Source organism: Neovison vison, chromosome 2 (assembly GCF_020171115.1).
Source record: "Neovison vison isolate M4711 chromosome 2, ASM_NN_V1, whole genome shotgun sequence".
Lineage (NCBI taxonomy): Eukaryota > Metazoa > Chordata > Mammalia > Carnivora > Mustelidae > Neogale > Neogale vison.
The window spans coordinates 27,957,577-27,985,380 of NC_058092.1; the positions used below are offsets into that span (position 1 = coordinate 27,957,577).

The 27,804-nt window shown below is 47.5% G+C and overlaps 1 protein-coding gene and 1 pseudogene across 2 annotated transcripts; both read right to left on the reverse strand.

Annotated features, from left to right (window-relative positions):
* Positions 1 to 164: 164 nt before the first annotated feature.
* Positions 165 to 27,223, reverse strand: OSCP1 (organic solute carrier partner 1). 2 transcript variants are annotated; one of them, XM_044237817.1, is made up of 11 exons: positions 27,025 to 27,223; positions 23,153 to 23,182; positions 18,353 to 18,507; positions 13,147 to 13,314; positions 12,543 to 12,623; positions 4,781 to 4,884; positions 4,199 to 4,327; positions 3,265 to 3,334; positions 1,744 to 1,883; positions 716 to 779; positions 165 to 494 (listed from the first exon to the last, which is right to left on the reverse strand). In XM_044237817.1, the coding sequence occupies exons 1-11, from the start codon at positions 27,134 to 27,136 to the stop codon at positions 378 to 380; spliced, it is 1,170 nt and encodes a 389-aa protein (XP_044093752.1). In that variant the 5' UTR covers positions 27,137 to 27,223; the 3' UTR covers positions 165 to 377. The 2 variants fall into 2 exon arrangements, with proteins under 2 accessions (XP_044093752.1, XP_044093751.1); XM_044237816.1 differs by lacking the exon at positions 23,153 to 23,182.
* On the reverse strand, positions 10,724 to 10,888 carry LOC122901447 (annotated as a pseudogene).
* Positions 27,224 to 27,804: the final 581 nt, after the last annotated feature.

The window sequence follows — 27,804 nt, forward strand, 5'->3', positions numbered from 1 at the left end:
GAGAGGGCTCGCAGATGGGCATCTGTGGGCTGTGGGTGTCCACTGCAAAGCTACGATGGAAAGCAGCAATAGGCGTGCCCCTTCAGTGACTCTGGCGCCTGAACCTATGGCCTAGGATGCTTTGGACAGTTGCCATAAGGCAGAAGAAAATGGAAAACGTCCAGTTTAAAAGGCAGAATCTATTTTGTTGAAAACATGTGTATGTGTGTGCCTTGCAGACACAGTACTCCTTGAGGGAGGCTTGTATAGTTCGTTACAACACAGACAGGGATGGGAGGTAACTGCGTACTTGGTCGAAAACGAGCAGCATCATTCTGCTCCCTGGGGCCTCCGCGGGGTGCCACAGGGGGCGGGGTGGGGGTGCCAGGCCAGCGCAGCTAGAACCCGTCCATCATGGCCAGCAGATCGTCCCCCTTGCTGGCACTCTGCTTCGGCTGCTCCGTGACCTCAAACTCCCCCATGATGCGAGCCAGCTCCTTGTTCCTTTGCTGGTCCTGTTGGAGAAGTGAGAGGGCAAGGCCGAGAAGGGGGTGCGTCAGCACGGCTGCTTCTCTGAGCAGATGGTGTTGAAATTTGCCCCGCCATTGTGATGTGTGTCAGGATAGGGACTCTGGGTACATGCTGCTGGGGGACGGAGGGAGGGCCTGGGATATTCAAGGTTAGCCGGAGATGAGGATGGGACTGACCCCTGGCTTGTGTAATCACTGGCACCCACCTGAGTAGCTTGTATATTGATAACCTCGTAGGATAACTCTTCTGGCCTGGTGAGCGCAGCTTGTCTGCAGGAGGTGGTAGAGAAGTGGGTCAAAGGTTAGAGTTTTCTCCTTGCCAGCGTGGCACACTGGCATCTGATCATTTGGCAGCCTGTTTTTTTTTTTTTTTTTTTTTGCCTCACCTTCTGCCGCTTCCCTTCAGCTTTCTGCCCTTTCCCCAGCAGTGCAGCCTATGCTCCAGAAAGTCAGGTCCTTATCTGTCTCTGTGCCTTTGCATGTACTGATCTGGGCTGAGAATGTTTTTCCCCCTTCCTCTGCTTGGCAAACTCCAAGACCAAGCCCGAATGCCAGCTCCCTCCATCTGCCCGTGCAGAGTCAATCACTGTGTCCTCCATTAGCACATTTATGATACGACACTGAACTAACTCATGTCTGGTACATTCTCTTCCTACCCTGTGAGCTTCTGAGGACAGGCTCTAGGTCTTACGCTCCCTTCTTTGTGTCCCTGGCACTTAACCATAGTACCTGTCACACGGAAATGTACAAAAGTTAGTTCAATGGGTACGGAACTAGAATCGCCCGGTTCTATATTGGGGTATGAGGAGGATCACGTGAGATAATGGTGCAAAAGTGTTCTATAAACTGTAAATCTCTGTGTAAATATGGGTGGGTTACTATCCTTATTGGTTTTGGGGGAGACTACCTTATCCCAAAGATATCATGCTCTGACTCTCCTCTGGTTTCTTAACAGATTTTTCTTACTATGATTATCTTCACTTCCAATATTTCTTGTTCAGCTACGCTTTATTAAGTAAAACCTTAGAACTATTTCTTGAAAAAATCCAGAAGGTTCAGACTATTTAATACTGGTGGATTCTTCTTTAAGTAGGTGATTGAATTTGCTGGGTTTTCATCTGTGACCTTTACATCTATGTTTATAAGTAATACTGGTTTATAATAGCCATTTTTTGGTTCTTATCACACTCAGGATTTTTAGATATGCCTTGGAAGAAACAGGTTTAAAACATACTCCTCCTCTTCATCCGTGGTGAAGAGATTCAACCGGAATCCTGGCTCAGGGCCACTGGGTTTCTTAATCTCCATCCCTCCCATCAGCCTGGCCAAGAAATTCAGCTCTTCTTTAGCAAGAGGGTTTGGAGCAATGATTTCCTGCAGAAACAATTTATGATTTTTAGCCACATGAAGGTGATCACATTTCCTGCTGAGACCCAGATACCCACGGCAGTATTACAGAACCAGGCAAAACAGTAACTGTTTCAATTGTCCTGGGAAGAACTGTGTCCAAATAAATTATAGAAAACAGGCTTAACCCAAACAAACAATCCACATCAGAAGCAGAAGGACTTTCAGCAAGGCAGCAAACCAGAGATTCTCACACTTTCAAGATGAGTGGAGGGCCCCAGGCATCCCCGTTCTCCTCAGACGACCTTCCTAGGAGAAGAACATTGCTTCCTCTTCCGTCAGTCTAGTTCCCTGGGCATTTACCAGGAGCCTCAGCCAATGCCCCGGGGCCAAGGGCACTCCTTTCATAGGAGCTACCACACTGCCCTCAGGTGGTCACTATGGTGAACACACACCCCGGACCCATTCCCTCCTGCTGTCTGGCCCTGCTCAACCCTCACCCCTCCTTCCAAGCCTGCTCTGCTCCTCTAACCCAGCTGCTCCCTGCTCTGCCTCCTCTGCTGTCCTTTTTTTTTTTTTTTGGTCACTCTGCCGCCATTTATCCAAAGTAGAGTTCTCTCCGTTCTTCCTCACTGGAGATAAACCCCTCTGCATCTTGCCTAAATGGCAAAGTCCAAATTGCTTAAGCCTCTTTCCAGTCGGGCCCCAGGGTCCTGGTCTAGGTGAGTCTCTGGCCACCTCCCTCAGTTGCATCTAGCCAAGCTGGAGAGATGCTGCTTCCCCGCTTCCCCCAAATACCGCTCTGCTCTTTTGTCCCTTGGTGCCTGACACCTTGGTCTGCCTGCCCATTTCTCCTTCTAAGTCACCTTTGCATCCCCGGGTTCCCAGCCCACAGAAGTTGTTCAATAAATGTTTGCCAAAGAGCTGGGTATTTCCTGACCTGTCCTAGAGTTAGCTAGTAGCTACTTCTGCGAGATTTTATAAAGATGGAATTCAGAGAATCCAAAATCCCACTTGAACTTCGCTGCCGCGGCATTATATAGGGTAGCCCTGCATTATGGAGGCTTGCTGCGATGATCAGGAGACGTGGGAGCACGGACTCAGCATCCGCAGACCCAGGGGCTTGGGTACAAATGCTATTTCACCCGGCCTGGTGTGTGGTTCTTGCTTAATTATGGTGGCTGAGCCGAGCCTAAAATTACCTAATTAGTCAGATCACTGGAAGTCTTCATGAGAAACTACAATTAAAAACCTTTGTACTTGTAAGGCCAAACTGAGAAGATTGCAAACAATGAGAGTGAAGGAAATGCTGGCTAGCTTTGAAGTCTAGCGTTTCCACTCTTCTCCCCGTCCAGATTTTTATGTCGAGAAATAAGCTCTGAAGTGAAGAAGGAAGGCAGCAGCTCACCTGTGTCCGGGAAGCTAAGTTTTTGGATGCTCCAGACATGTGGGTTTCCACGGGCCGGTTCATACTGTACCTGGTATCAACAGAAAACTGTGAAAACATCGTCCAGCCCTTTCACACCCACTTCCTTCTAACTCATAAATGTAGTACGTAACTTTCATTTTGAGACATTAAAGGCATCCAGAGGGGCGTCTGGGTGGCTCGGTTGTTAGGTATCTGCCTTCGGATCAGGTATGATCCCAAGGTCCTAGGATCGAGCCCCGCATCGAGCTCCCTGCTCTGCAGGAAGCCTGCTTCTCCCTCTCCTACTCCCCCTGCTTATGTTCCCTCTCTCCCTGTGTCTCTCTGTCAAATGAATGGATAAAATCTTAAAAAAAAAGGGGGGGGTGGGAGGTTGGGGTACCAGGTGGTGGGTATTATAGAGGGCACGGCTTGCATGGAGCACTGGGTGTGGTGAAAAAATAATGAATACTGTTTTTCTGAAAATAAATAAATTGGAAAAAAAAAAAGTATCCGGAAATGTGCTGGGAGTACAGAATATAACGAAGTGGGTGTCAGCCACTCAGATTTCACACTTTCCCAAAGAAAAATACCCGCGAAGCTGCGTGGAAATGGCTCTTCTGGGAAAGGGATGTATACTACTGCAGAGCACGGGAACACTATGTGACGGTCTCGCCTTTCTGACCTCCCCTGGGACACGGGTTTGGGTTAGTTCTCTTCCATGGCCATTTACTATCATTTATCTCTTCAGCCTCATGAGCTGCCTTATGTTTGGAAATGTCAGGCGCTCTTTGAAAATGTCAGTGCTCTGCATGCATTGTATCTGAGGGGAAACGATTTGTCAGTAGGGATTTTCATAGCGGAAGTCAAGTTGCTTTTTTAAGTGAAGTGACCTCCCTTGGACATGAACTCATTCAGGGAGGGAGAACTTGCTTACATATTAGTTCCCAGTTTCAGGACGCGGTCTCCATAAAGTTCAAAAGAACCTTCTTTTGGTGCGGTGACATAGTGTCCACCATGCTTGAATTCTACCTTCTTTGCTTCTTTGCCTTTGTCGGTGAATATTCTACAATACAAATATGACATGATGGAATGTTCTCCAAGCTTGGGGAGTCCTGGAGGCTTCTTTATTCTTGGTACTATGGGACAAAAAGGAATTCATGCACTCCTTCAAGATAAAGATGTTGGCTGAAGCAATAACAGTGGTAATACAGTAATAATAATATTTACCAAGCGCACGTTATGTGCTGGGTGCTGTGTGAGCACTTCAGAGCATTACTATCTTATCCACACTCACAGCAACCATTTAACAGATGAGGAAGTGAATCCTGAAGAACTGGGTGGTTGGCCTCAAGTGTCCGCTGGGCGGCACAGCGGGGCATGAGAACCTGACCTTCTAACTGCCACGCTTTACTGAAGGAAGCGGGGGACGGAGCAGGGCAGCACTCTCTGTGGCGGCCCACATGTTGGTTTCCTGGCACCCCATACATTGGTCTGACAATTACAGTTGAGAATTCACCTGATGAGTCCAGGAACTTCAGTTCCCCAGGGAACAGGTCCAGACACCGGCAACACAAAGCGACCATTAGAATTCTGCACTTTGTCCTTTAGAAATATGGATACCTGGGGAAACAAATACACTTGTCATTTTTCTTGGTATGTTTTCCTAGACACAAGAACTCTGAGGAAGGGAAGTATATAATGGCTTGGGGATGTTACCTAGGGAGTTTATAACAATGAGAGGGAAAGTGGGGTGCCTGGGTGGCTAGGTGGGTTGAGTCTCTGCCTTTGGCTCAGGTCATGATCTCAGGGTCCTGGGATCGAGCCCTGCATCAGGCTCTCTGCTCGGCAGGGAGGCTGCTTCCCCCCACATCTCTGTCTGCCTCTCTGCCTACTTGTGATCTCTCTGTCAAGTGAATGAATAAAATCTTAAAAACAAAACAACAACAATGAGAGGGAAAGACTCAGCATAATCAGCCCTGAAGAGTTACGGTGTTGTACAAACAGATCTTTTGAAGTGTGTAGCAAGGCTTCCAGGTGTCCTGTATTACCCCATTTTAGAGATGAGGAAGCTGAGGCTCCCCGAGTGAGGGGACTTGCCCAAAGAGAACAGTAAGAGGGCTACGATTCAAAACGAAATCCAGGGGCGCCTGGGTGGCTCAGTGGGTTAAGCTGCTGCCTTCGGCTCAGGTCATGATCTCAGGGTCCTGGGATCGAGTCCCGCATCGGGCTCTCTGCTCAGCAGGGAGCCTGCCTCCCTCTCTCTCTCTGCCTGCCTCTCCATCTACTTGTGATCTCTCTCTGCCAAATAAATAAATAAAATCTTAAAAAAAACAAAACAAAACAAAGTCCACACCCATTCCTCAGTTCCCTCCTGAACTTCCCATACAGCTCTGAGGCAGGAGCCATCAGAACCTCCATTTTAGGGATGTGGAATTGGCAGCTCAGACAGAGGTTGACACACTTCCTCGAGGATCCCCCAGCTCATAAGGGGCAGAGCTGAGGATTCAACCCTGGTGTTTCTGACTCTGGAACCCAATCTTCTGGCCAAGTGCTGGACTGGTGGGGCTGGAGCACGTGGGTCCGGTTGGCATTAGTGCCTGAAGGTTTTCTGTGTGACTGAAAACACCACATTATACTAATTTCTACTTCCTGGTATGTGTGCCTTTTTAAATTTTTTTAAGTAATCGCTATATCTATATCCAACATGGGTCTTCAAGCTCAAAACCTGGAGATCAAGAGTCGCATGCTCTACCGACTGAGCCAGCCGGGTGCACCCTGGTTTGCACACTTTGTGTTGACGTCAGGGTCACATAAAATCCCACAAAGGCTGTAGTAGTTAATCAGTTTATTGGATCTTAGCTTCCTCATCTGTAAAAGGAGATAAATTTGAAGACCCCTTCAAACTCTAAAATGCTACAAGATTATATTCAAAATATCCTCAAAAGTAAGCATCTGTTGCATGCGAACAAGTAATGTGAAGTGGCTGGCTCTGGGTTTTGGGTAGGTTACACAACCTCTCTGTGCATTGGTTTTCTCTTTGCTATATTAGGGGTCATAATTCTATTATTTTTCAATAATTATAATTCTATTATTATTCAATTATTATAATTCAAATATTATTCAGTTCTATTCAATGGGCAAGTGCTACCAGCTAAATCAGATAATGAAAAGGCAGTTATCACAGAGTCTGATGTACAGTAGGTGCTCCAAGCATGGTAGCTAATATGCTCAGTATTACAGTCTAATTGGACATAGGACCCGAGCATAAAATGGGGAAAAGGGAGAGAATAAAGCAGGAGATGCTGGGTAGCATATGCTTACTTAAGTAGCCCACTAAGGAGAATGACCACAGGCATGGGGGTGGGTAGGCTGACTGTGGGTTTGGAAGTGGGCCTAGAGGAAGGTGGGTGTGAAGACATTTTAGAAGCAGAGATGGGAGGGCACAGGGCATGTTTTTTGGGGGGGAATGTGTAAACTGGTTTGATTGGAGGGTTTGGCTGGATGACTGTTGAGGAATTTTTAAACCTTGAGATTCTGTGACCAAGGGATGTGAATACGAGCATGGAGAAAGAAATTTTGGAGGAGTGGGAATGTATAAGTATGTGCTAGACTTTCTGTGAACCTGACTGCAGCAATGTTGACTATGTCACAGCAGGTCTGAAATGTACACGCTTCCGTCCAGTGTGTAGCTGTGTTCGACCCAACAACCTGCCCTTGGCTGGATGGGACTGATGGGTCTGTCCGCTTGCCCAGCCCCTCTGCTGGCCCAGTGTAACTGTCCCCTGTCCTCCTCCGCTCACTCTACGCTTTTGTCCCCCAGCTGATCCCATCTATTCCCAGTGCTCACCTCTGTGCTGATGGCTCCCAGATCTTGAGCTGCCACTTAGCTTTCTTCTCTGGGCACTGGATGCCTCTATCTCATTGCCCATTACATGTGCCCACCTACAGCTTCCATGGGATGCACCTCAAATTCACCCTGCTCGGAACAGGATCATCAATTGTTTTCCCAAACCTGATCCTCCTCTGGTGTTCCCAATCGACGTGGATGACACCGCCTGGGCACCACACCAGCAATCTGCACTCCCCTGCCCCCGCCTTCCCATGTCTATTTGGTCATCAAGCCGTGCCTCTCCAGTGATCACACCTTGTATCTGGGCCCTCTCCTCCACCCTGTCTCTAAGGCAGACCTTTGTCACCTCTGGCTTGGCTGTTGCAGATGCCTCCTACCTAGCTGGGCTCCCTGCCTCCCCCTCACCTGGCTGGGATCCCTCTCCAATCGGCTGCTGAAGAGACTCTTCTAAACTTCTATCTGACCTTGTCCCTCTCCTGCTTCAGTGGCCCTCTACTGCCTGCCAGATAATGTCCCATTGGCCCTTGTTCTTCTCTGTAGCCACGTTCTTCCTTGAATCCTATGTTCCAGCCACACCCAAACGCCTGCAGCCTTCTGCTCCCCCACCACCCCCCACCCCCTGCACCACCAAATACGCCAGGCCGATCTGAGCCTCATGCCTGTATTGAGATGATGTCCTCCACCAAGGGTGTCCAGTTAACCCCTCCCTGTATTTCCCATGGGCCTGTGAAAATATCTTTTAAAAAAAAAAGATATGTATTTTTAAAAAAAGATATTTTTAAAAAAAGATACCAGATCCTCTATGAAGACTTTTCATTTTCTTTTTTAAAAAATTTATTTAAGTAATCTCTGTACCGAATGTGGGGCTTGAACTCACAATGCAGAGATCAAGAGTCACACACTCCACCGACTGAGCCAGCCAGGCGCCCTGACTTTTGATTCTCTTTAGTAGAACTTACCACCCTCTCCTTTGTGATCTCTCTCTTTATATTCTTCTGTTTTAAAATCAAACATCTGGGGGCACCTGGGTGGCTCAGTCAGTTAAGCGGCTGCCTTCAGCTCAGGTCATGATCCCGGGGTCCTGGGATCGAGCTCTGTATTGGGCTGCCTGCTCAGCGGGGAGCCTGCTTCCCCTTCTCTCCATGCCTGCTGCTCTGCCTACTTGTGTTCTCTCTCTCTGTGTATCAAATAAATAAATAAAAATAAATAAATAAAATAAAATGTCTGTAAGGTGCTTGTCCCTTTTCCCCTTCTCTAATGAGTTCCTGAGGGTAGGAAGCACATGTTTCCTACCGAAAGAGGAAACGCAGGTTGCAGAGCTGTGGGGCCTGAGTGCTGGCTGAGGCGTGTCCCTGAGTGTTCGCGTTCCCCAGGGTGGCGGCAGGGCTCTGGTGGCCAGGAGGATGGTGAGCCAGGGATGTGAATGCTCCGGGAATGCGGGGGAGCAGCTTGGCAACTTCAGCAGTGAGTGAAGAGTGCGGGGCTTTGCACGGTGTTGGGGTTGCTGGTCTGGCCTCCCTAGAGGAGGGCCGCACTGCTGAGGGCAGGAGAACCATGGTGGGAAAGTGGGGGTGGGGGGGAGAGGTGGCAGAATGCGACCCTGCTTCTCACACCCTACCTACCCATGGATGAGGGAGAAGGAGCAGCCTCCACAAGGGGCCAGAAGATTTCAAAGGCCATCTCTGTGCTGTAGGCTGATAATCCCTCCTCTGGGCTCTCCATCTGCATATTCAGTTGCTCACTTGACATTGCTACTCGGATGCCTAATCGGTAAATCAAACTTAGATAGAATTAATTAATTTGTCTACTCAAATATGCTTTCCTCAGTCCTTCCCTCTCTTGGTGGCATGAGGCAGCAGCAGCTGCTCAAGCCAGAAACATGGCAGTCATCCTTCATTCTTCTTTTCCTTCCTCCCCACGTTCAACTTCTCAGTAAGTCTCACTGCTCTTGCCTGGAAGGGATACCCCAGAGGTGCCTGAAATGTTTTCTCTACTCTTAGAACAGACGCCTCCCTAGGGCATAAAGCCAAGCCAGTCTGGTTATGGCTGATGTCTGGTCCGATTAGTTAGGGCCCCTCTGCGCACTACACCTGTGATGGCACACCCCTCCTTGCCTAGACGGGTTTCACTCACGCTGGTTTCCTCTCTAAGGAACATATCATGCTTTTTCCATCTCAGGGCCTTTGAACGTGCTGTCCCTTCCATTTAGATGTGCTTCCCTGAGATTTTTGTTGTTACATTCTCAACTAAAATGTCTGTCCTAAGAAAGGCTGCCCTTGGCTAACTTTGACTCGCTCATCTAAGGATGCACGGTCACTTAACAGGAGCTACTAGTCAAGTATGGCTATTAAAATTAAGATAATGAGGGACACCTGGGTGGCTCAGATGGTTGAGCATCTGCCTTCAGCTCAGGTCATGATTGCAGGGTCCTGGAATTGAGTCCTGAAGTGGGTTCCCTGCTCAGCGGGGAATCTGCTTCTCCCTCTGCCCCTCCGCCCGCTTGTGTGGGCCCGGTCTCTGACAAATAAATAAATAAAAGCTTTAAAGAAATTAGGCTAAATAAAAAATTTATTTTCTCAGTCACACTAGCCATATCGCAAGTGCTCGATAGCCGCATGAGGCTGGTGGCTGTCATACTGGACAGCACAGATCTAGAACCTCCATCGTGACAGACGTGCTATTGGATAGCACTGGTCTCACGCGACATCACACCCTGTTGCCCTTTATAACTTTCCCTTATCTTGCCATCTTCCTAAGGTTATCAGAACAAGAACCTGACTTCCTTATCCTGCCTGCCTCTTCCTACTAGCGCAGAACCCCGTTAGGCAGGGCCTCGGTCCTGTTCATTTTCGTTCTCTAACACTGAAAACAGTGCGCTCCATAAACATGCGTTAGGCCGACGAGTGTTACAGGGTGAGCTATTTCCGAGGGGAGTGGATCACGGAGGGGAGGGATAGGGAACATTCTATGAAGAGGCGAAGACGGAATGCTGTTTTCTAATGACTGAAACCACGGGGAGCACCCGAGGGAAGGAAGCATGAGTGGGAATGAGAGGACAGGAGAGAGTGGCTGAGCTGAGGAGGCTGCCCTTTTGGAGGCAACTCCGGAAGAGCTCTGGAGGGCCGAGGGGGTCGGGGATGGGGATGGTTGTAAAGAACGGCTCAGGAGTCCACGCGGAAGTGGACTGCGGTTCCACAGGAAGTGGCACTGGCCAGCCCCGAGCGCAGGTCAGGCCCTCGAGCACAGTCAGACTACTTCTCGTTGTTTCTCCATACCACAGAAAGCTCTGGATTTCAGGATGAGGCGTTTTGTATTCGCTTTGGTTAAACAGTGAGCAAGGGGGTATTAGATCAGACCTGTGTTTTCTTAATTTAGTCAGTAAGTTTCACAAACAAATCTAAAGACTATCAGGGCTGTTTTGAAAACAGAAAATCCTCACCGGCAATCACAAATTGTGGCTGAACAGAAATACCATGCAAGACCAGACTCGGAAGGCCGGCCGAGCGTCACGGAGCAGTGGCTGAATACTGTCAGGAGACGTGATTCCTGTTTTTCTTCATGAACATTCTGATGTTTCATTGCTTGCCTATTTAGCAAATAAAGCTTAATGTATTTTGTAGTTTCATATACTTTACTGATTTTGTTATAAGCTTATTATTAGGAGTGTCTTTTTATTATAATGAGTTTTTTTCTTGTCAAAACTGCAAAATCAATTAGCAATAATCGCGCCTCGGATAAACCTCATTGGCTACGATACTGCCACTGCGCAAAGCTAAAACTGCAAAATCAATACGGCTCACTTCACCATAATCCATAAAACAATGTCCAAATAGGGCCCGTTTAGATAAGAATCTGATGCAAAGCTTTCAATATCTTAAAGTAATACAAGACGTAATGTTATTTGTACTTTCATATTTTTTATTTTAATCAATGACTATTAGAGATCTTAATTTATATTGGTGTTATTATTCCTCGAGCCATAGCAAATAAAATTATTCATGAGGGTTAAACATAAAATTGGCCTCCGAGTTGGAACCTATTTGTCTTCCCTGGTCCATGGAAGGGAAATAGTGATCAGGCACTAAGGACATCCTATTGCTTCTCTTTTTTTGAATTTTATTGTGTGAATACGTTACACCTACACAAGTACAAGATTCCAAAGGTTCAAAGGGTATACAGTGGAACATAAGTCTCTGTCCTATTCCCACCCTCCATGCAGTTCTCCACAACCAGGAGGTAACCACTGGGACCAGTTTCTGGAAGGAAGCACTCTGTACTGTACACATATGAGCAAATACACACGTATTACACACACTGCTTCAGCTGTGTGCTTGCAGTCAGGCATCATCAGATGAAGAAGGTAACACTCAAGAGAGGTGATCTGCCCAAGGTCACGGAGCTGTGTTGGAGCTGGGATTTAGACGCAAGGATGCCTGACTCCAGAGCCTCGGCTCCTTTTGCCTTATTACCCATCCTTCCCTCAGCCGTGTGTTAAGTTACGGAGAGGATCAAAGTCCTATCCAAGAGAGACAGGCCCCACATTCAAAAGCTCCACAATGTGTTTTTAAAAGGTGTAGAGCTGTCCTGAGTAGGCCTGACAGGGTCAGGAGGCAGGGTCAGAAGGCAGCGTCAGTTGGGAGGAACAGCCAACAAGCAGAGGGGGCCCTGAGCCAGGCTGGGGGCAGCAGGAAGGGAAAGGAGGATGTATAACCTGAAAAGGCAGCCTTGGGAGGCCTTTAGAGGAGGGTCAGAGAAGGGGAATCAAAGGCGATGCTCTGCTTTAGAGCTGACTGAGTGAAGAAGTGGTGGGGCCCTCAACAGAAACTGGGAAGTTGGAAGTGGGGCAGGACTGGAATTTTGGAGACGAGTTTTGCTGCAGACCTTGTGCTGTAGTGGGTGGAGACGTGGGTCTAGGTGGCAGAGCTGGAGCAAGGGGAAGGTGTAGGTGAGACTCCAAAGTCTTAGGTGAAGGTGAAGGAAAGGGAGGAAGAAGGAGTAAGGGGCATAGAGCCGGGAGGGGAAAGGCAAGGCCAGGACGGTCTGGTGTCAGGAGAGTCCTGGTAAGGTGGGTTTCATGGGGTGGGACAGCAGCCTCCTGACAGCATTAGATACTGGAGAGGTTAAGGATGCGAATGGTTTGAGAAAAGGCTTTATTATTAAGATCGGACTGGTAGCCTTGAAAACACATTTCCTCCGGAGAAGAGAATAAATCATATTTTCAAGGAACTGGGAAGGAATGGCAGTATCACTGCCTTCCTTGGTGGACTGAAAAACTGCTGAGATTTCTTATCAGGAAGTTTGTCATTATGGAGCCAAACACAGAGGAATCACTAATGGGCAACCTCAGCCCTCTTCCGCCTGATCACTCGGCACCCTGTCTCCCTCGGGTGGCGGTAGCACGGGGTTCCCGGGTCGCCCAGTCACTCACCCGGATGTGCAGGTCCTGGAAGAAGATGAGGAGCGTCTGCCGAATCAGCTGGAACTCCCCGTCTGAGAGTCCTCCGTATCTCTGCCGGAGGCAAAGCAGAGAGACACTTCACTTCCAGAAGTGAGATGAGAAGTACAGACAGGCAGCGCTAGGCAGGCACTTGGGGGCGGGGGCAAGAGAAGCTGGCAGGGGGCTCGGCTGCTGGGGTGAGCATGGTAGACCAAGAGTCCACGAGGCTGACCCCATCAGGCATCGCCTGTGCAGGGGGGAATTTCACCTTTCCTGTTCCCCAAAGATCTGGAGGGACCCTTCCCCAACATTTAGCAGAATGTCCACGGCCAACAGCCTTTTAGAAAAGTCAGGAGGACATGGCCATGCTCTGTGTCGTTGCTTTCCCGACGTGGAAGGAGACAGAGAGAGGCCTCAGATGGGAGTGCCTATTATGTGACCCAAATGGATACGTGCAGAATTTTGGAATTTTTCGGGAGAGTGGCAGGCTTTGCCACCCCTCATCCTGTTCTGTCTGTCATAGAATCTGGCTGTTTTTTAACAAGGGAAAGAGAACAAGAACGGGGCTGAGATGAGGAACAGGCGACCCGCTTACGTCAGTCAGCTGCTGGAATGTCTCCTCCACCTGCTGCAGGATGGCTGGGGAGTCTTGGATGAAACCCTTGATGGCGTCTAAATGATTGAAAGTGACCAGCAACACATCCTTGGGGCGGGGACACAGCAGTACTTGGTATTTGAAAGCCATAGTCATCAGGTCATAGAGCTGAACAAAACACACAGAAATAGACATCAGCTCTGTCACACACGCGTTCAGGCAGCATTTACGGAAAACCCGTTCTGGGCGTCTCCTGGGGCTCAGGCGACCACGTCGGTGATCATTCAGACGGAGAGTGGAAAGGGGATGGTGAATTATGAAGCCAGGATGACAGGTATAAACCAGGGCACTCTCGGGAAAAACGGGATTTCTGGTCAGCTTATGCGTGCCACTGATGGAACACGTTAGGAACAGCATCGGCAGCCGCGGGGCCCTGGACTGCGTCCTGGCCTCAGAGAGAGTAAGTTAAAAACCCAGGCCTCTGCTGCCACAGCTGATGTGCTGTGGATGGCCCTGGCCTCGTCCCTTTGCTTCTCTAAGCCTGACTTTTCTCTTCTGTAAAAAAATATTCCCCCGGGCGCCTGGGTGTCTCAGTCGGTTAAGCAGCCAACTCTTGATTTCACCTCAGGTCATGATCTCACGGTTGTGAAATCGACACCCACATTGGGCTCCACGCTCAGTGTGGAGTCTGCTGGAGACTTCTCTCTCTCCTTCTCCCTCCCCTACTTCGAGCTTGCTCTCTTTCTCTCTCTCAACTAAGTAAATATGTAAGTAAATACAATCTTAAAAAATACTCCCTAATTTCCTGTTGTTGTTAAATAGCTGAGAGGAGTCAAGGACAGAGTAGGTGCGCAAGTGGCAAGTGTGAAGTCTGACAACCGTGTAAGAGCAACTGTAAGTGATGAACAACACCTAATGAGATATCAACAAGCTCCACGTGTGGTCTGACCGTCCACTGATGATCAGAGGTGAGACACTGGTGAGGACCAATGTAGTCAAGATAGGTTTTGTGGAAGCAGAAGGCTGAGTCATAGGCTCACACTGACTGAGGGAGGGGAGAGGCATTCCTGGCGAGGGGAACAGTGTGCAGGGGGGCCTAGAGGCAGCAACAAATGTGCCATTTTCCTGGGAGAAACAGCGAGGAGAACAGCCTGATTAGAGAGGGCAGTTCATGTTGGGGTCAGTAGGAAACACAGTTGGATAAGTATGGTAAGGTTAGAATACTAAAGGTTTTAGAAAGACAGGCAAAATAATTTAGACTAGACATGGTGGGGATTAGGGGAGCTACTGAAGTTCTCCGAGCTGTCACGATGGAAGTGGTAATTAAGCTAGATTAGGGGGTCCGGCAATGATGAGACGGGATGGAAGGGAGACTGGAGGTGGGGAGATTAGCTAGTAGCTGGCTCCTGATAGGTGTGTAATAACATCTAGGGACTATAAGAATGAAAAAAACTTTGCTGGAATAATCCAGACATAAGGCCTAGAATAAAGATGGCGGGCATGGAAAAAACCATGATTCTTCGAAGGAACTGGCTAAGTAGGTTTGGGGCGGAAAAGGACGGCTGTCCGAAACAATCACAGTGTTTTCTACCTGGTGCCTGGGAGAAGGCTGACGCGGACAGTGGCAGGGCAGTCTGGGGGTTGGGGGGGGGGAGGAACCAGTCTGGGAGAGAAGCTATGAGCACGACCAATGCAGGAGAGAGACTAATTACACCCACGGAGTGTAGTGCTGGGCACACCCACATACATCACCTTGTTTCGTCCCATTCACTCTTCACATGGGACTCTATGACGAAGATGTTAGCCCCAGTTTAAAAATGGAGAGACTTGCTTGATTTCACATAGCTGGTAATAAGTGGCAGGGTGAGCTTTGAACTCAGGACGTTCAGATCCTAGCGCTTGCTAGAATTTTCTACATGATCTCATTTCTCCAACATGCAGCTAAACATTTAATTTAGAAAGCTGAATAGCCGGGAATACCCTGGGGCGTGTGTGGCGGGAATGTAGAATACTGAAGATACAGACATTCTGTTGTCATTATCACACGTTAAGCCCCTGTGGTGGATAGGATACCATGGGAGGAATAAAGGATAAAACAAGGTAGAAGATAAAGAAATGAAAATTCAGAGTTATTCAGTAAATTGAGTCTACAGCTAGCAACTGGTAAGGCTAAGACTTGAATCCAGGTTTTTGATTCCAAATTCTGTGTCCTTTCTCCATGGAAACCTAAACCTTCTTAAAGGCAGAAGGAGAAGAGCAAGCAGTGCAGGGATGATTAACATTGACTGAACATCTATTATGTGCCAGGCCTACGTGTGTTATGTTTTCTCACTTACCCCTCCTGAAACTGATGAAAAAGCCATTATTATCCCCGTTTTATAGATGAGAAAATGGAGGCTCAAGGAGATAAAGTAACTTTCCAGAAGTAAGTGAGAGGAGGTAAGGGCACAGTTAAAGGGAGATGACTCTCTGAGGTTAGCTTGGCAGGAAGTTTTATATAAAGCTTGAAACTCACTCAGTCCTCAGGATTTACATAAATTCACATAATGGAGGAGTTAAAAAATGAATTCTTTAAAAATTGTTATTATTGGGGCGCCTGGGTGGCTCAGTGGGTTGAGCCGCTGCCTTCGGCTCAGGTCATGATCTCAGGGTCCTGGGATCGAGTCCCTCATCGGGCTCTCTGCTCAGCAGGGAGCCTGCTTCCTCCTCTCTCTCTGCTTGCCTCTCTGCCTACTTGTGACCTCTCTCTGTCAAATAAATAAAATCTTAAAAAAAAAAAAAAAGAAAAAAAATTGTTATTATTGGGCGTCAGGGTGGCTCAGTGGGTTAAGCCTCTGCCTATAGCTCAGGTTATGGTCTCAGGGTCCTGGGATCGAGTCCTGCATTGGGCTCTCTGCTCAGCGGGAAGCCTGCTTCCCACCCCCTGCCTGCCTCTCTGTCTACTTGTGATTTCTCTGCCAAATGAATAAATAAAATCTTTAAAAAATAGTTATTATTATTGTTACTATTAAAAGTAACTGAAGTTCATATTTGATTCAGATTTCATTAGTTTTCCCCTAATGTCCTATTTCTGTTCCAGGACTCCAGTTACATTTAGTCATCAGGTCTCCTTAAGCCTTTCTTGGTTGTGACACTTTCTCTAACTGTTTTTGCTTTTGGTGGCCTTGAGAGTTTTAAGTACTGGCCAGGTACTTATAACATGAACTCCAAATGTTATCTGTTTGATTTTATTTATTTGACAGAGATAGAGAGAGAGAGAGTGCACGCACAAGCAGGGGTAGCAGCAGAGGAAGAGGGAGAAGTAGGCTTGCCGCTGAGCACGACACCCCATGCAGGGCTCAATCCCAGGACCCTGGGATCGTGACCTGAGCTCAAGGCAGCTGCTTAATGGACTGAGCCACCCAGGCACCCCACCTGTCTGATGTTTTTCTCACAATCAGAATGGAGTGTAGGTTTTTGGGAGGAAGAACATAGAGGTAGAGTGCTATCCTCATCACACTGCATCAGGGTACACAAGACCAACATCACTTATCACCATTGACCTTGTTGTGTTTGTCATTTTCCTACTGTAAGTCAGCTATTCTCTGCCCTTTCCATACTGCCCCTTTGGAAGGAAGTCATTGAGTATAGCCCCCATACAGGGAGGGGGGATATCTATATTCTGAATTTTTGAATATTTTTGAATAGAAGATTTGTCTATTCTCTGCCATTATTTATTTGGAATTATTATTTAAAAAAAAATCAGAGCGGGACGCCTGGGTGGCGCAGTTGGTTAAACGACTGCCTCCGGCTCAGGGCGTGATCCTGGAGTCCCGGGATCGAGTCCCACATCAGGCTCCCAGCTCCATGGGGAGTCTGCTTCGCTCTCTGACCTTCTCCTCGCTCGTGCTCTCTCTCACTGTCTCTCTCTCTCTCAAATAAATTTAAAAAAAAAAAAATCTTAAAAAAAAAAAAAAAATCAGAGTGCCCCAATAATTTGTTTCCCAAAGAAACAAATATGTTCAGGGGCACCTGGATGGCTCAGTCAGTTGAGCATCTGCCTTTGGCTTGGGTCATGATCCTGGGGTCCTGGGACTGAGCCCTGCATCGGGCTCCTTGCTCAGTGAGGAGCCTGTTTCTCCCTCTCCCTCTGCCTGTCACTCCCCTTGCTAGTGCTCACTCTCTGTCAAATAAATGAAAGAAATTTTTAAAAAAAATTTATTTATTTGACACAGAGAGAGAGAGATCACAAGCAGGCAGAGAGGCAGACAGAGAGAGAGGAAGGGAAGCAGGCTCCCTGCTGAGCAGAGAGCCCGATGCAGGGCTCAATCCCAGGACCCCGGGATCATGACCTGAGCTGAAGGCAGAGGCTTAACCCACTGAGGCACCCAGGCACCCCTAAATGAAAGAAATCTTAAAAAAAGAAACAGATATGTTCATGTTCCTTTTTTTTTTTTAAAAGATTTTATCCATTCTGGGGCGCCTGGGTGGCTCAGTGGGTTAAAGCCTCTGCCTTCGGCTCAGTCATGATCCCAGAGTCCTGGGATCGAGCCCCACATCAGGCTCTCTGCTCGGCGGTGAGCCTGCTTCCTCCTCTCTCTCTCTGCCTACTTGTGGTCTCTGTCTGTCAAATAAATAAATTAAAAAAAAAAAAGGTTTTATCCATTCATTTGAGAGAGAGAGTGTGAGAGAGCACGAGCCCCTCGTGGGAGGGAGAAGCAGACTCCCTGCAGAGCAGGAAGCCTGACACGAGGCTTGATCCCAGGACCCCAGGATCATGACCCAAGCCAAAGGCTGGACACCCAACCAACTGAGCCACCCAGGCGCCCCAATATGCTCACGTGCTAAGTAAAGATTAAGCAGTTTTGATTTGGCTTTACAAATGCCTCGTTTCCTCATCACAGAGCTGACGTTTATTAAGAATGAAGCAGAATTAAAGTTTTTAGGGATAGGCACTTGCATTGTGTTGAGGAGTGTGTTCTTAAATATGGGTCTGAACGCCAGCTCCCTCTTTGGGTGGGTGGAATGACACGATCATCAGAGGGGTTGGGATGGATGACTTGAGGTCCTTTCTAACTCTGGAACTCAATACCAACAACTGATATTTACACATAGCTTTTCTTGGCAAGGCACCACAGCTTATCTCCTCTCATTAGACCCAGTCTGTGCTCATGCACCAAAGACACAAGAAATGCAACCAACAGGACAGAGGCAGCGGTCTGCTCACCTTATCCATGCTGGCCTGGTTCAGTCTCATAATGGAGGCATGAGCCAGGCGGTCATAGACAGTCCTCAGGGCCTTCTTGGAGTAGAGCTCTTGGGGTTTGAATAACTCTTCCATAAACTTCCGATTGAACATGGTTGAGATGATGTCATTCAGAACTGTAGAGACAAGAGAGAAAACAGCTGAGCAAGGTACCAGAGGCAGATTTATTCAGGAAATGCTGTCTGTGTATGAATGGAATGCAGGAGCTGGGTCTATGCAGAGTAGGGATGCTGATGTGCTGGTGAGATCTGCTCCCTCGGGAGAAACCATCAAGGCGTCCCAGTAGAAAGCAGGGTCCAGAGTGCTTTATGAGACTGTCTCCGAGCAAACAGAAATGTGACAACGTACGAATGTGTTGTGCTTCAGTGGTTACAAACCACTGTTATACGTATGTTTTCTCACTTGATGATAAGGGAGATGTTTCTTTAAAAAGGAGTCCTATGAACATTTTAGATTAGATCTCCTCCTTAAAATGAGAAACAGCAGTGCTCTTTTTTCAGTTTGTTTAGCTAATCTATAACTTTTTTTAAAAAAAGATTTTATTTATTTACTTGACAGAGACAGTGAGAGAAGGAACACAAGCAGGGGGAGTGGGAGAGGAGAAGCAGGCTTCCGGTTGAGCAGGAAGCCTGACACAGGGCTTGATCCCAGGACCCTGGGATCATGACCAGAGCCCAAGGCAGACGTTTAATGACTGAGCCACCCAGGCGCCCCACTAATTTATAATGTTTTTACTTAAAATTAAATTTTAATTAAAATTAAATTAAATTAAAATTTAATTAAAATTAAATTTTAATTAAAATGGGACCAATAATGGTAATTGACACTTTTTAAAGAACAAGCATTTTATGAAAATAGACGAATCTACCCACTGGTTAGAGATGAAAACATTTCTAATGCTTCTACAAAACATATACTTAGATTAGCACCATTTTAGAACACCTTAATTTCTACATTTAGTCTATAATATTGATATTACACTGTGGTGATGTGTCTTATATTGTTGTTCAAATGGAAAATTTCCATCTGGTGATAATAAAATCCTAAGGGATGTGCAAACCAAAGTGTCTATAATTCTAGTTTTTCATTCACTCATTCATTTCAATATTTTGTGCTACTCAAATATTATTAGCTGAAGGCCAGGAAAACCCTCTGGTATAAGAAATAGGAACAGGTATGCATGAACACAGATCTTTTTTTTTTTTTTTAAGATTTTATTTATTTGACAGAGAGAGACACAGCAAGAGAGGGAACACAAGCAGAGGGAGTGGGAAAGGGAGAAGCAGGATTCCCAGCTGAGTTGGGAGCCTGATGAGGGGCTGGATCCCAAGACCTAGGATCATGACCTGAGCCGAAGGCAGACGCTTAACAGCTGAGCCACCCAGGTGCCCCTGAACACAGATTATTCTTTTTTTTTTTTTTAAGATTTAATTTATTTATTTGGCAGATGGAGATCAGAAGTAGGCAGAGAGACAGGCAGAGAGAGGAGGGGAAGCAGGTTCCCTGCTGAGCAGAGAGCCCCATGAGGCGCTCAATTCCAGGATCCTGAGATCATGATCTGAGCCGAAGGCAGGGGCTTTAACCCACTGAGCCACCCAGGCACCCTGGAACACAGATTATTCATTAATTAAGCCAGATATATCCTGACCTCAGGGAGACAGTATATGGATGCTGAATACTGTGAATATACATTCATAGTAATTAAAACTTGAAAGAAAACTGATGACTTACAATAATTTTACAAAATCAATTATTAAACATGAGTGATTATCACTGAAGGATACAAATGCCCCTTTCTCTTGCCAAATGTTGTACCAGGTGATTGGTTGTGACCATGTATTTTAGAGACAGGGGCAAGGTAGCTCATTCAGGTCATGGTTTCAGGCACCCTTTCCAGCTTTAAGTAACTGACAGAAGTACCCTGGGGGCCATGCCAGCATCGGGGAGCCTGGCTAGCCCAGTTTGTAGACCATGCGACTCTTGATCATGGGGTTGTGTTTGAGCCCCATTTTGGGTGTAGAGATTACTTTAAAAAAAATCGTGGGGTGCCTGGGTGGCTCAGTTGGTTAAACATTTGACTCTTGATCTCAGCTCAGGTTTTGATCTCAGGGTAGTGAGTTCAATTTCCATGTTGGGCTCCTCGCTGGGTATGGAGCCTACTTACAAAAAAAAAAAAAATCCAGCTTTAAAAAAGGGATCGTAAAGAGCAATTTGCGGGGAAGGGGGAGCTGAGGGCTGGTTGCATTTAACTCTTACATGGAAGGGCTAGAGAGAGGAGGGAAGGGATCTCCCATATTTTGACAAAAAAGAACTAAATGACCGACTCCTTTCAGATGTGTTGAACTCACACTTGACCTTGAACTTTACTTGAGGCTCTACCCTCTTTGTGAGGAAGAACCAAATCCAATACCAACACAGGGTATCTCTCACATCTGACAATGTGAACCCGTCGCAGCTTGCCCTTAATGTGCACTAACATTTCCTCAGTGTGGACAGCTTGGAGACTTAGGAACTTTTCTGGGTTTCTTCATGAATAGTCTTTCGGCTTAGAACTAAGCAAGCAGGGACCTGCAAGAAACTGGGTTTTCTAGCTTTCTCTTAGCATAGCCTGTATCAAGAGCAGAATTTAGAAGCAAATAGGTACACATGAAAAGCCACATGTGAGGCCTTGAGAGACAGAATTTGAAGAACTTTCCATGGATTTATGTAGGGCAAACAGGTGTGCCCAAGAGGAAGAATTCCAACTGAAGGATCACATCAGCTGATTCTGTCGATGCTTTCAGTTGCTGCCATTTGCCTGGGTGCTGAGCCATTTCTCTAGGATCTTTGAGTTCCTAGCAGCATCTGTGAAAATAGCTAAGACCCAACTATATCAGTTCTAAAAGAAAGAAAATTGCGGGGGGATTGTTAGTCACTCTGGCAAAGTAAAAAGCAAAAGGATGAGAATCGGCTATACATCATTATGGCTCCTTGCACACTAGCAACCAGAAAGTCTTCCTGTTTTTCAGAGTATAGCACACGCTGTCCCTGGGGGCCGAGCAGTGGATACAAATGACCCCACAGAGGACATGGCAGTTTGATGATAGGACCCTGGTACCCAGAACTCCCACCTCCAGAATTTAAGTCTTTGGAAAGAATATGGGGGCACAAATCGGCAAGTTTATACCTCACACTCTGCTTTCCCTAGCACTTGGTTGACGTGGGCCTAAATCCGTACCAGACATGAGATAAACACCAGCACCCAAAGTGGAACTGGCCGCTATCCCTGCCCTAGAGAAGCAGCCCACGTTGTATTTAAGTTAAACCTGAGAAATGGGTTTAAGCAGACCTGTCAGTCAGTCTTGGTGATAGTTTTTGGCACTTGCATGAGCTTTGCATAAGTTCATGAGGCAGGAATGCACTAGAAGCCAGGTTTTGGGGTGGGGGGAGACTAAGGGCAGGGAAGGAAGTAATTTTTCACAGGTGCATCAAAAGTGTTAGCAACTGAGTTCTTAACAGATCAGGTTGCTTGTCCCAGGTTCTGATTAGGAAGTCTTTTTCTGCTCATTATTTTGCAATGCCTAAGTTAAAATAAATTCCAATGATTCAATCATGTACACTAACGGCCTTCCTAATCCACACCTCTTGCTTGAAATTCCACCCTGTGTCAAGAGGTGGGCCAAAAATTACTCATAGGAAATGGTAAGACAATAAAAGTATATCAAGCACTTCAGTTAGGTTTTTCTTTGACCCTGGCCTGTTGAAATAATTCTCTTGATGAAAGCAACCGAGTTCTTACCAACCACCTGTGCTATACATTTGTTTATTAGGAACATGCAATTTGGAACCGAGGGTAAAAGGGAGAAGCTACTACTTCTGGATGGTTACCATTTTTGAATCCTTACTATGTTCCAGGCACAGGGCTTAGAACTTTCCATGCATTCTCTCTTTTAAGCCCCAAGACAACTCTGAATTATTCTCCTTACTCTATCAAGGAGGAACATTGAATCTTCGAGAGGTTCAAGTCCAAGGTCACACAGCTGGTGGTGGAAGTGAAACTGGGATGGCGTGTTTGGTTTTAATGCTCATTCTCTTAGATACTACATGCGCCATCTCCTCAACATACTTGGTATGCTGAGAGCACTGAGACTCAACAGGACGATGGCTGATGACATGCATCAGCTGCACCCAGATGTCTAGTGATGGAAGGTCCCTGCGACATTTAAGGCGGAGAAAGGCTAAGGTTTTATTCTGAGGAACCGGCAAGTTTTTCTGGTTTGCCGCTAGTCGTGGCCGAAGGGGAAACTGAAGATTTGACACAAGGCCATAGCGCATGCGCGTCCGGCAGCCGCGCAGCCACCTGCTTCCATTTTCCTCCGTCTCCTCTGTGCGGAGGAGAACAGCTCAGGGAGGAGCCCTGGCGTCGAAGCATAGTTCTTTAGCTGTGCGATACTGTCACAGAATTGTTTTAAGGACTACCAAGTAGGACAGCCGACCCGGAAGTGTAGCTGATGGCCTGCAGAACTTGGAACAGATGAGACAAATACCTCCGGTGCCATATGGTCCTTTGGCCAAGTTGTGCTTGGTTTTCATTCTACATGCTATGCTGTATTTATTTAAGTGAGAGATTCCAATGTACAACCAGTCTCTTGGCTAAAGAGAAACTCATGCCTGTGTTTTTCCTTAGACATATTTAGAGTGGTCGCCCAGTCAGCCCAGTGATGAAGGACCCAGTGAGCCTGTGGATGCAGACTGAACGCATGCAGCCCAGAGATAGCATACCTCGTTTTCTGTCCACCTCTGTCCATTCATCTACATGAAGCATATAAAAAGAAAACACCGTTCATGAAGCAAGAACATTCTTTTCAAGGAGGCTTTAAAAATACCAATTCCAATGATCTGGTCAATGAAACTTCATTTTGCATGTTTGCATTAATGTCTAATGTAAATACTCTCTGCCTTCCAGTTGAAACTTTGAAAAGGTTGATGGGTAAGTTAACAAGTTCCAAAAAAGCCCCGGAGAGGGGCCTCGTGGGAGAGGAAACCCAGCACTAGCTCCCCTGGGGTTTATCTTGAAAGGCGAGAAGTCATTTTCTCTAATGCTATGAGAATACACATCATTCAAAACAAGGCTTTGCAAAGGCGCCTGGGTGGCACAGTCAGTGGAGCATCTGAGGCAGGAGAACCGGGGCGGTGGTGCCTCAAGGGGTTCACAACTCTAAGGGACCTTGGCTCCCTGCTGTTGACAAAGTGGAGCCTGCTGGGGAAAGCATGCCCGGGGTTCCCGCACTCTTGCGGACAATGACGCTCAGCTCCAGCAGAGGTCGCTGGAGTGCCACGCGCTCCCCGCCCCGGTCCTCCCGAGGATCCAAGGGAATTTGATAAAGCATGTCCCGCTCTTTGTTATTTTTCCAGATGACTTGCTTATGCCAATTTCACTTTAGTTGTATTTTGAGTGGGAGGAAGGCCCAAGGCTATCCAGACCTGCCTGCTGAATTGGAGCTAGAGAAAGAAAAATAGAACTTCGCCACCATTTGGTTGCTCAGTCCTTCACTGTGATCTGCTCACATTGGAAAAATCATTTACTGGCTGTGTGTCTCAGCAGCCCCTCTGTAAAATGAGGGATGTAAACAAAATGTAATAGGGTCTTATTGATGAGGATTTGTGAGAGGACTGGCGTGAGGCCAAGGCGGCTTTTATTATTCTTGCTATTGCTTAAAACGGGGACAACATTCAAATGCAACACTCCGAAGTTGCCCCATGGCGAGAGCACTTCCTTTCTGTTGAATGCTAAACTGAGGCTCCGCCCGTGGTGAAAAACTGCAGCATCTACATTGGCCTTGTGGGAGCCGCAGGGCCTCCAGGAGACCAATTAGTTGTGTAAGAGAATGAAAACACCTAGAAGAAATATGATTTCCATTCACAGCATCAGCGGGGACTCATTGACCGTGGCTGGTGTTTTATGGGCCTCTGTGTACCAGCAACTGTCACGGCAGCTCCTGTGGCTACACCAGCTCTCACTGGTGGGATAGAGGGGGTGATTCTCAGCTTTCTGAATCCTGCACCCTCCACCCTGTTTTCTGGCTGTCGTCTATGAGTCCCCATGAGCCAGTTACTTTCTGTCATTTCTTTCATAAAATCAGTGGGTCCATTGGACAATTTTTTCAGAGCTCCCCCTTTCTTCCTGATCTCCCATCCCCCCAACCCCAAGGATTCTGATACAGTCCCCCTACGTATGGAACTGTAGTGTAGCAGTTAAGGACATACAGGCTAAGAGTATGAGTTCTGGAGCCTGATGACCTGGGTTCAAATTCTTTATTCTTCCTCTTACTGACTATGTAACCCCAGGCAAATTAACTTTATTTTCCCCATCTGGCTGTGTGTCAACCTTTGAAAAGGTTGATGGGTAAGTTAACAAGTTCCAAAAAAGCCCCGGAGAGGGGCCTCGTGGGAGAGGAAACCCAGCACTAGCTCCCCTGGGGTTTATCTTGAAAGGCGAGAAGTGGACATAGTATAACCTACATGATGGTACAGTTGTGGGGATTAAGGTCTTCGGAGAAGTCACCTAAACTGTGGAAGGAAGGGATGTGTGAATGTGAATTACTAAAGAGCTGAAACTCCTTAAAGCTGTATTTAGCAAACTCAGAAGAACTATAGCTCCTGAAGACAAAGGAAACCAGTCCCTTCATATTCACAGAGTCTTGCCCAGACCGCCTCTTGAAAGCCAACACCTGCTACTCATTGTGTTAAACATGTTGAATACATGATCTCATTCAGTTCTCACAAATTTGCTGTGAGTATGTGTGATGCCTGTTTTATGGAAAAAGAAACAGGCTTATAGAGGTAACTCTCCAAGGTCATACATCTAGTTAAAGGGCAAAGCTGGAATTGGAACCCAATTGTATGGCTGCAGAGAGTATGCTCTTAATTGCTAATTTATACCATTTTTTCAAGATGCAGACCGCCAGTGCAAGGACGACCTGTCAGCTCACTGGTGCCATTAGCCTGAATGCAATCACAGAACATATGTGCCAAGGAAAACAGAACCCTCTTGAGGAAGAAATGGCAACATCATATAAAACAGCCAATTTAGATCATCAGTTCAACAAACATTGACTGAATACCAATTTATTCTGGTCTAGGAGCTATGCTAGGTGCTGGAGTACAAAGACGAAGAAGATAATCACGTGGGGGGAGACACCCACAGACCATTTCAGTATAACTTGGTCAGTGAGTGGTAAGATAGGGAGAGGCATGCATGGGGTGCGATGGGAGTATTCTCAGACCCTTGCCTGGTGTGGGGAGGCTTCCTGAAGGAACTGATTCTCGAATAATGCAGTATGGAAGAGGAACCATTTAGCATAGACATGGGAGCTTTGGGATAGAATGGGGATTATTAGCACAGAAATGTGAATGAATATGTTTTAAATGTAGGCCTCCAAGCAGTTTGGTATTATTAAGATACAAAGTAGGAGGCAGGCAGTGGTGGAAAGTGGGACTACAGAGGTGGAGACAGATCAGGTCAGCAGGGACCCAGAAATGTCCTGCCATAGACCTGGTCTTCATCCAAACATCAGTGAAAGCTGACAAAGGGTTTTAAGTAGCAGGGCGTATGGACAGATTTGCATTTGAGAAAGCTCATGGGCAGCATGTGCAGAATGAATGGAGCGGGTATGCGATAGGGAGTTCTTTTTATCTCATTGTGCATGGACTTGGACTCAATCACACAGACACAGTAGTGAGTGTCTGAATATGTATGCTTAACATCTGAATCTGTACATTTAACATCAGTTGAGCATAGGGATTGCTGGAGAGAATAAATTTTTAATCTAGGGTCATGTCGGTTACCTTTACACCAACTTATCTTTCTCTACCTTGAATTATATATTTCTTCTGCACTTAATCCCAGGAAACTTGGTGAAAGCAGTTGTTGGTTGAGAAGGGAGGAAAAGAAGAAGAAAATGGTGGCAGAGAGTTCTGGGGGGCATTTCTCTGGAGATTAGATGTGGTGTATATGGATGACAGATTTTGCATTTTAGAAAGTCTCATATAATTATTTCCAGAACTTACTTCTCTTCCAATTATTGTGAAGGGAATAACCCAACTTTCTTATGTTTTCTTTTATATCCATTATTTCAGAATCCCACCTTTCTAGAAATAGCTTCTGAAATTAGCAAGACTGGCCTCAGCTCAAGGAGGATAGCATACAGAGGAAAGGAGAATCAGCACCTGTTGGGGTACGGGGTGTGGGGGGAAGAGGATGCTTGGACTAGCAGGGTGTTTCCCAGGTGATGGGCGCTGGGTCTCCTATATTTGGGAGGGACTGGTTGTCAAGAGAGACAGGGAAATCACTTCTCCAGTTTGAGGGGATGAGGAAATGGGGTGTGTGTGTGTGTGTGTGTCAGGTCCCTTAATAATAGACCCTAGCGCGGGTATTAAATCCTTCTGCTGTGAAAATATTTTTGGGGAATTTGACTCCTGAGGGGCCCTGAGCGGATGATCTGTGGCTACAGGAGCGCGGAGTGCGGGGGTGTTGGCCAGTCTGCAGGGGGGCCTGGCTGTGGAAGTCCGGCTGTGCGCGCGCGGCGGCGGCGGCCACGAGGGGACCGGGCTGCGGGGCGTGGGGCTGGCTGTGCGGGCCGGGCGCTTCTCACCTTTGCGGGCCTTGTCTGCCGGGATGTTCTGGGCCCGCAGCCGCTGGTCCAGGATGTAAAGCATCTCCCCGCCCAAGTTCAAGAAGAGCAGCGGTAGAGTCCGCAGCGACATGGTGCCAGATGCGGGCGGAGGAGGCGAAGGGCCAGGGGGCTGGGTAGTCGGCGGCCTGGATGCCCGGCCTTTGGGTCTGGTCTTCTGGTTGCCAGGGCAACGCGGCGGCTGGCAGAGGACGCCAATCAGAGGACCGTTTGTTGGAAGGCGCCCGAGGCGGACGCTGATTGGGCGGGCGGCAGCGGCCTCCGAGGTAGGTTGCGTCCTCGGCTCTTCGGTTATTTTCCCTACAGCGCGGGCGGTGGGGAGCGGCCGTGGCTTAGTTCGTTCTCCCGACCCGCGTTCCTCCGCCAGATAACGAGGAAGGCCAGAGCAGAACTTCCGAGCGGCCTCAGGGTGGCCGGACCTGGAGTGGGATGGTGGCTGAGCCCCTTCCTAGCCCTGCGACTTTGAGCAGGTGTTTGAGGGCGGCCTTCCCCCGCATGGAACGTGGAGGCGCGAGCCACGTGGGTGCAGACGGGAATCCAGGAGATACGCAAAGTGCCATGAAGGCACTGAGTGAAGTGATAACGGACTTTTCTTTTGAACGCGGGAAGGGCCGGACGTCCTTGAGTTTTGAGTGTCCTTCCTAAAAGCTACTTGGGGTGAAGCAAGCCAGGCCTGGTCTTGTCTGTCCTGCTCCGGGAGGACGCGTGCTGAGGCTTCTCCGAAGTCTCTTTCACGTTGTT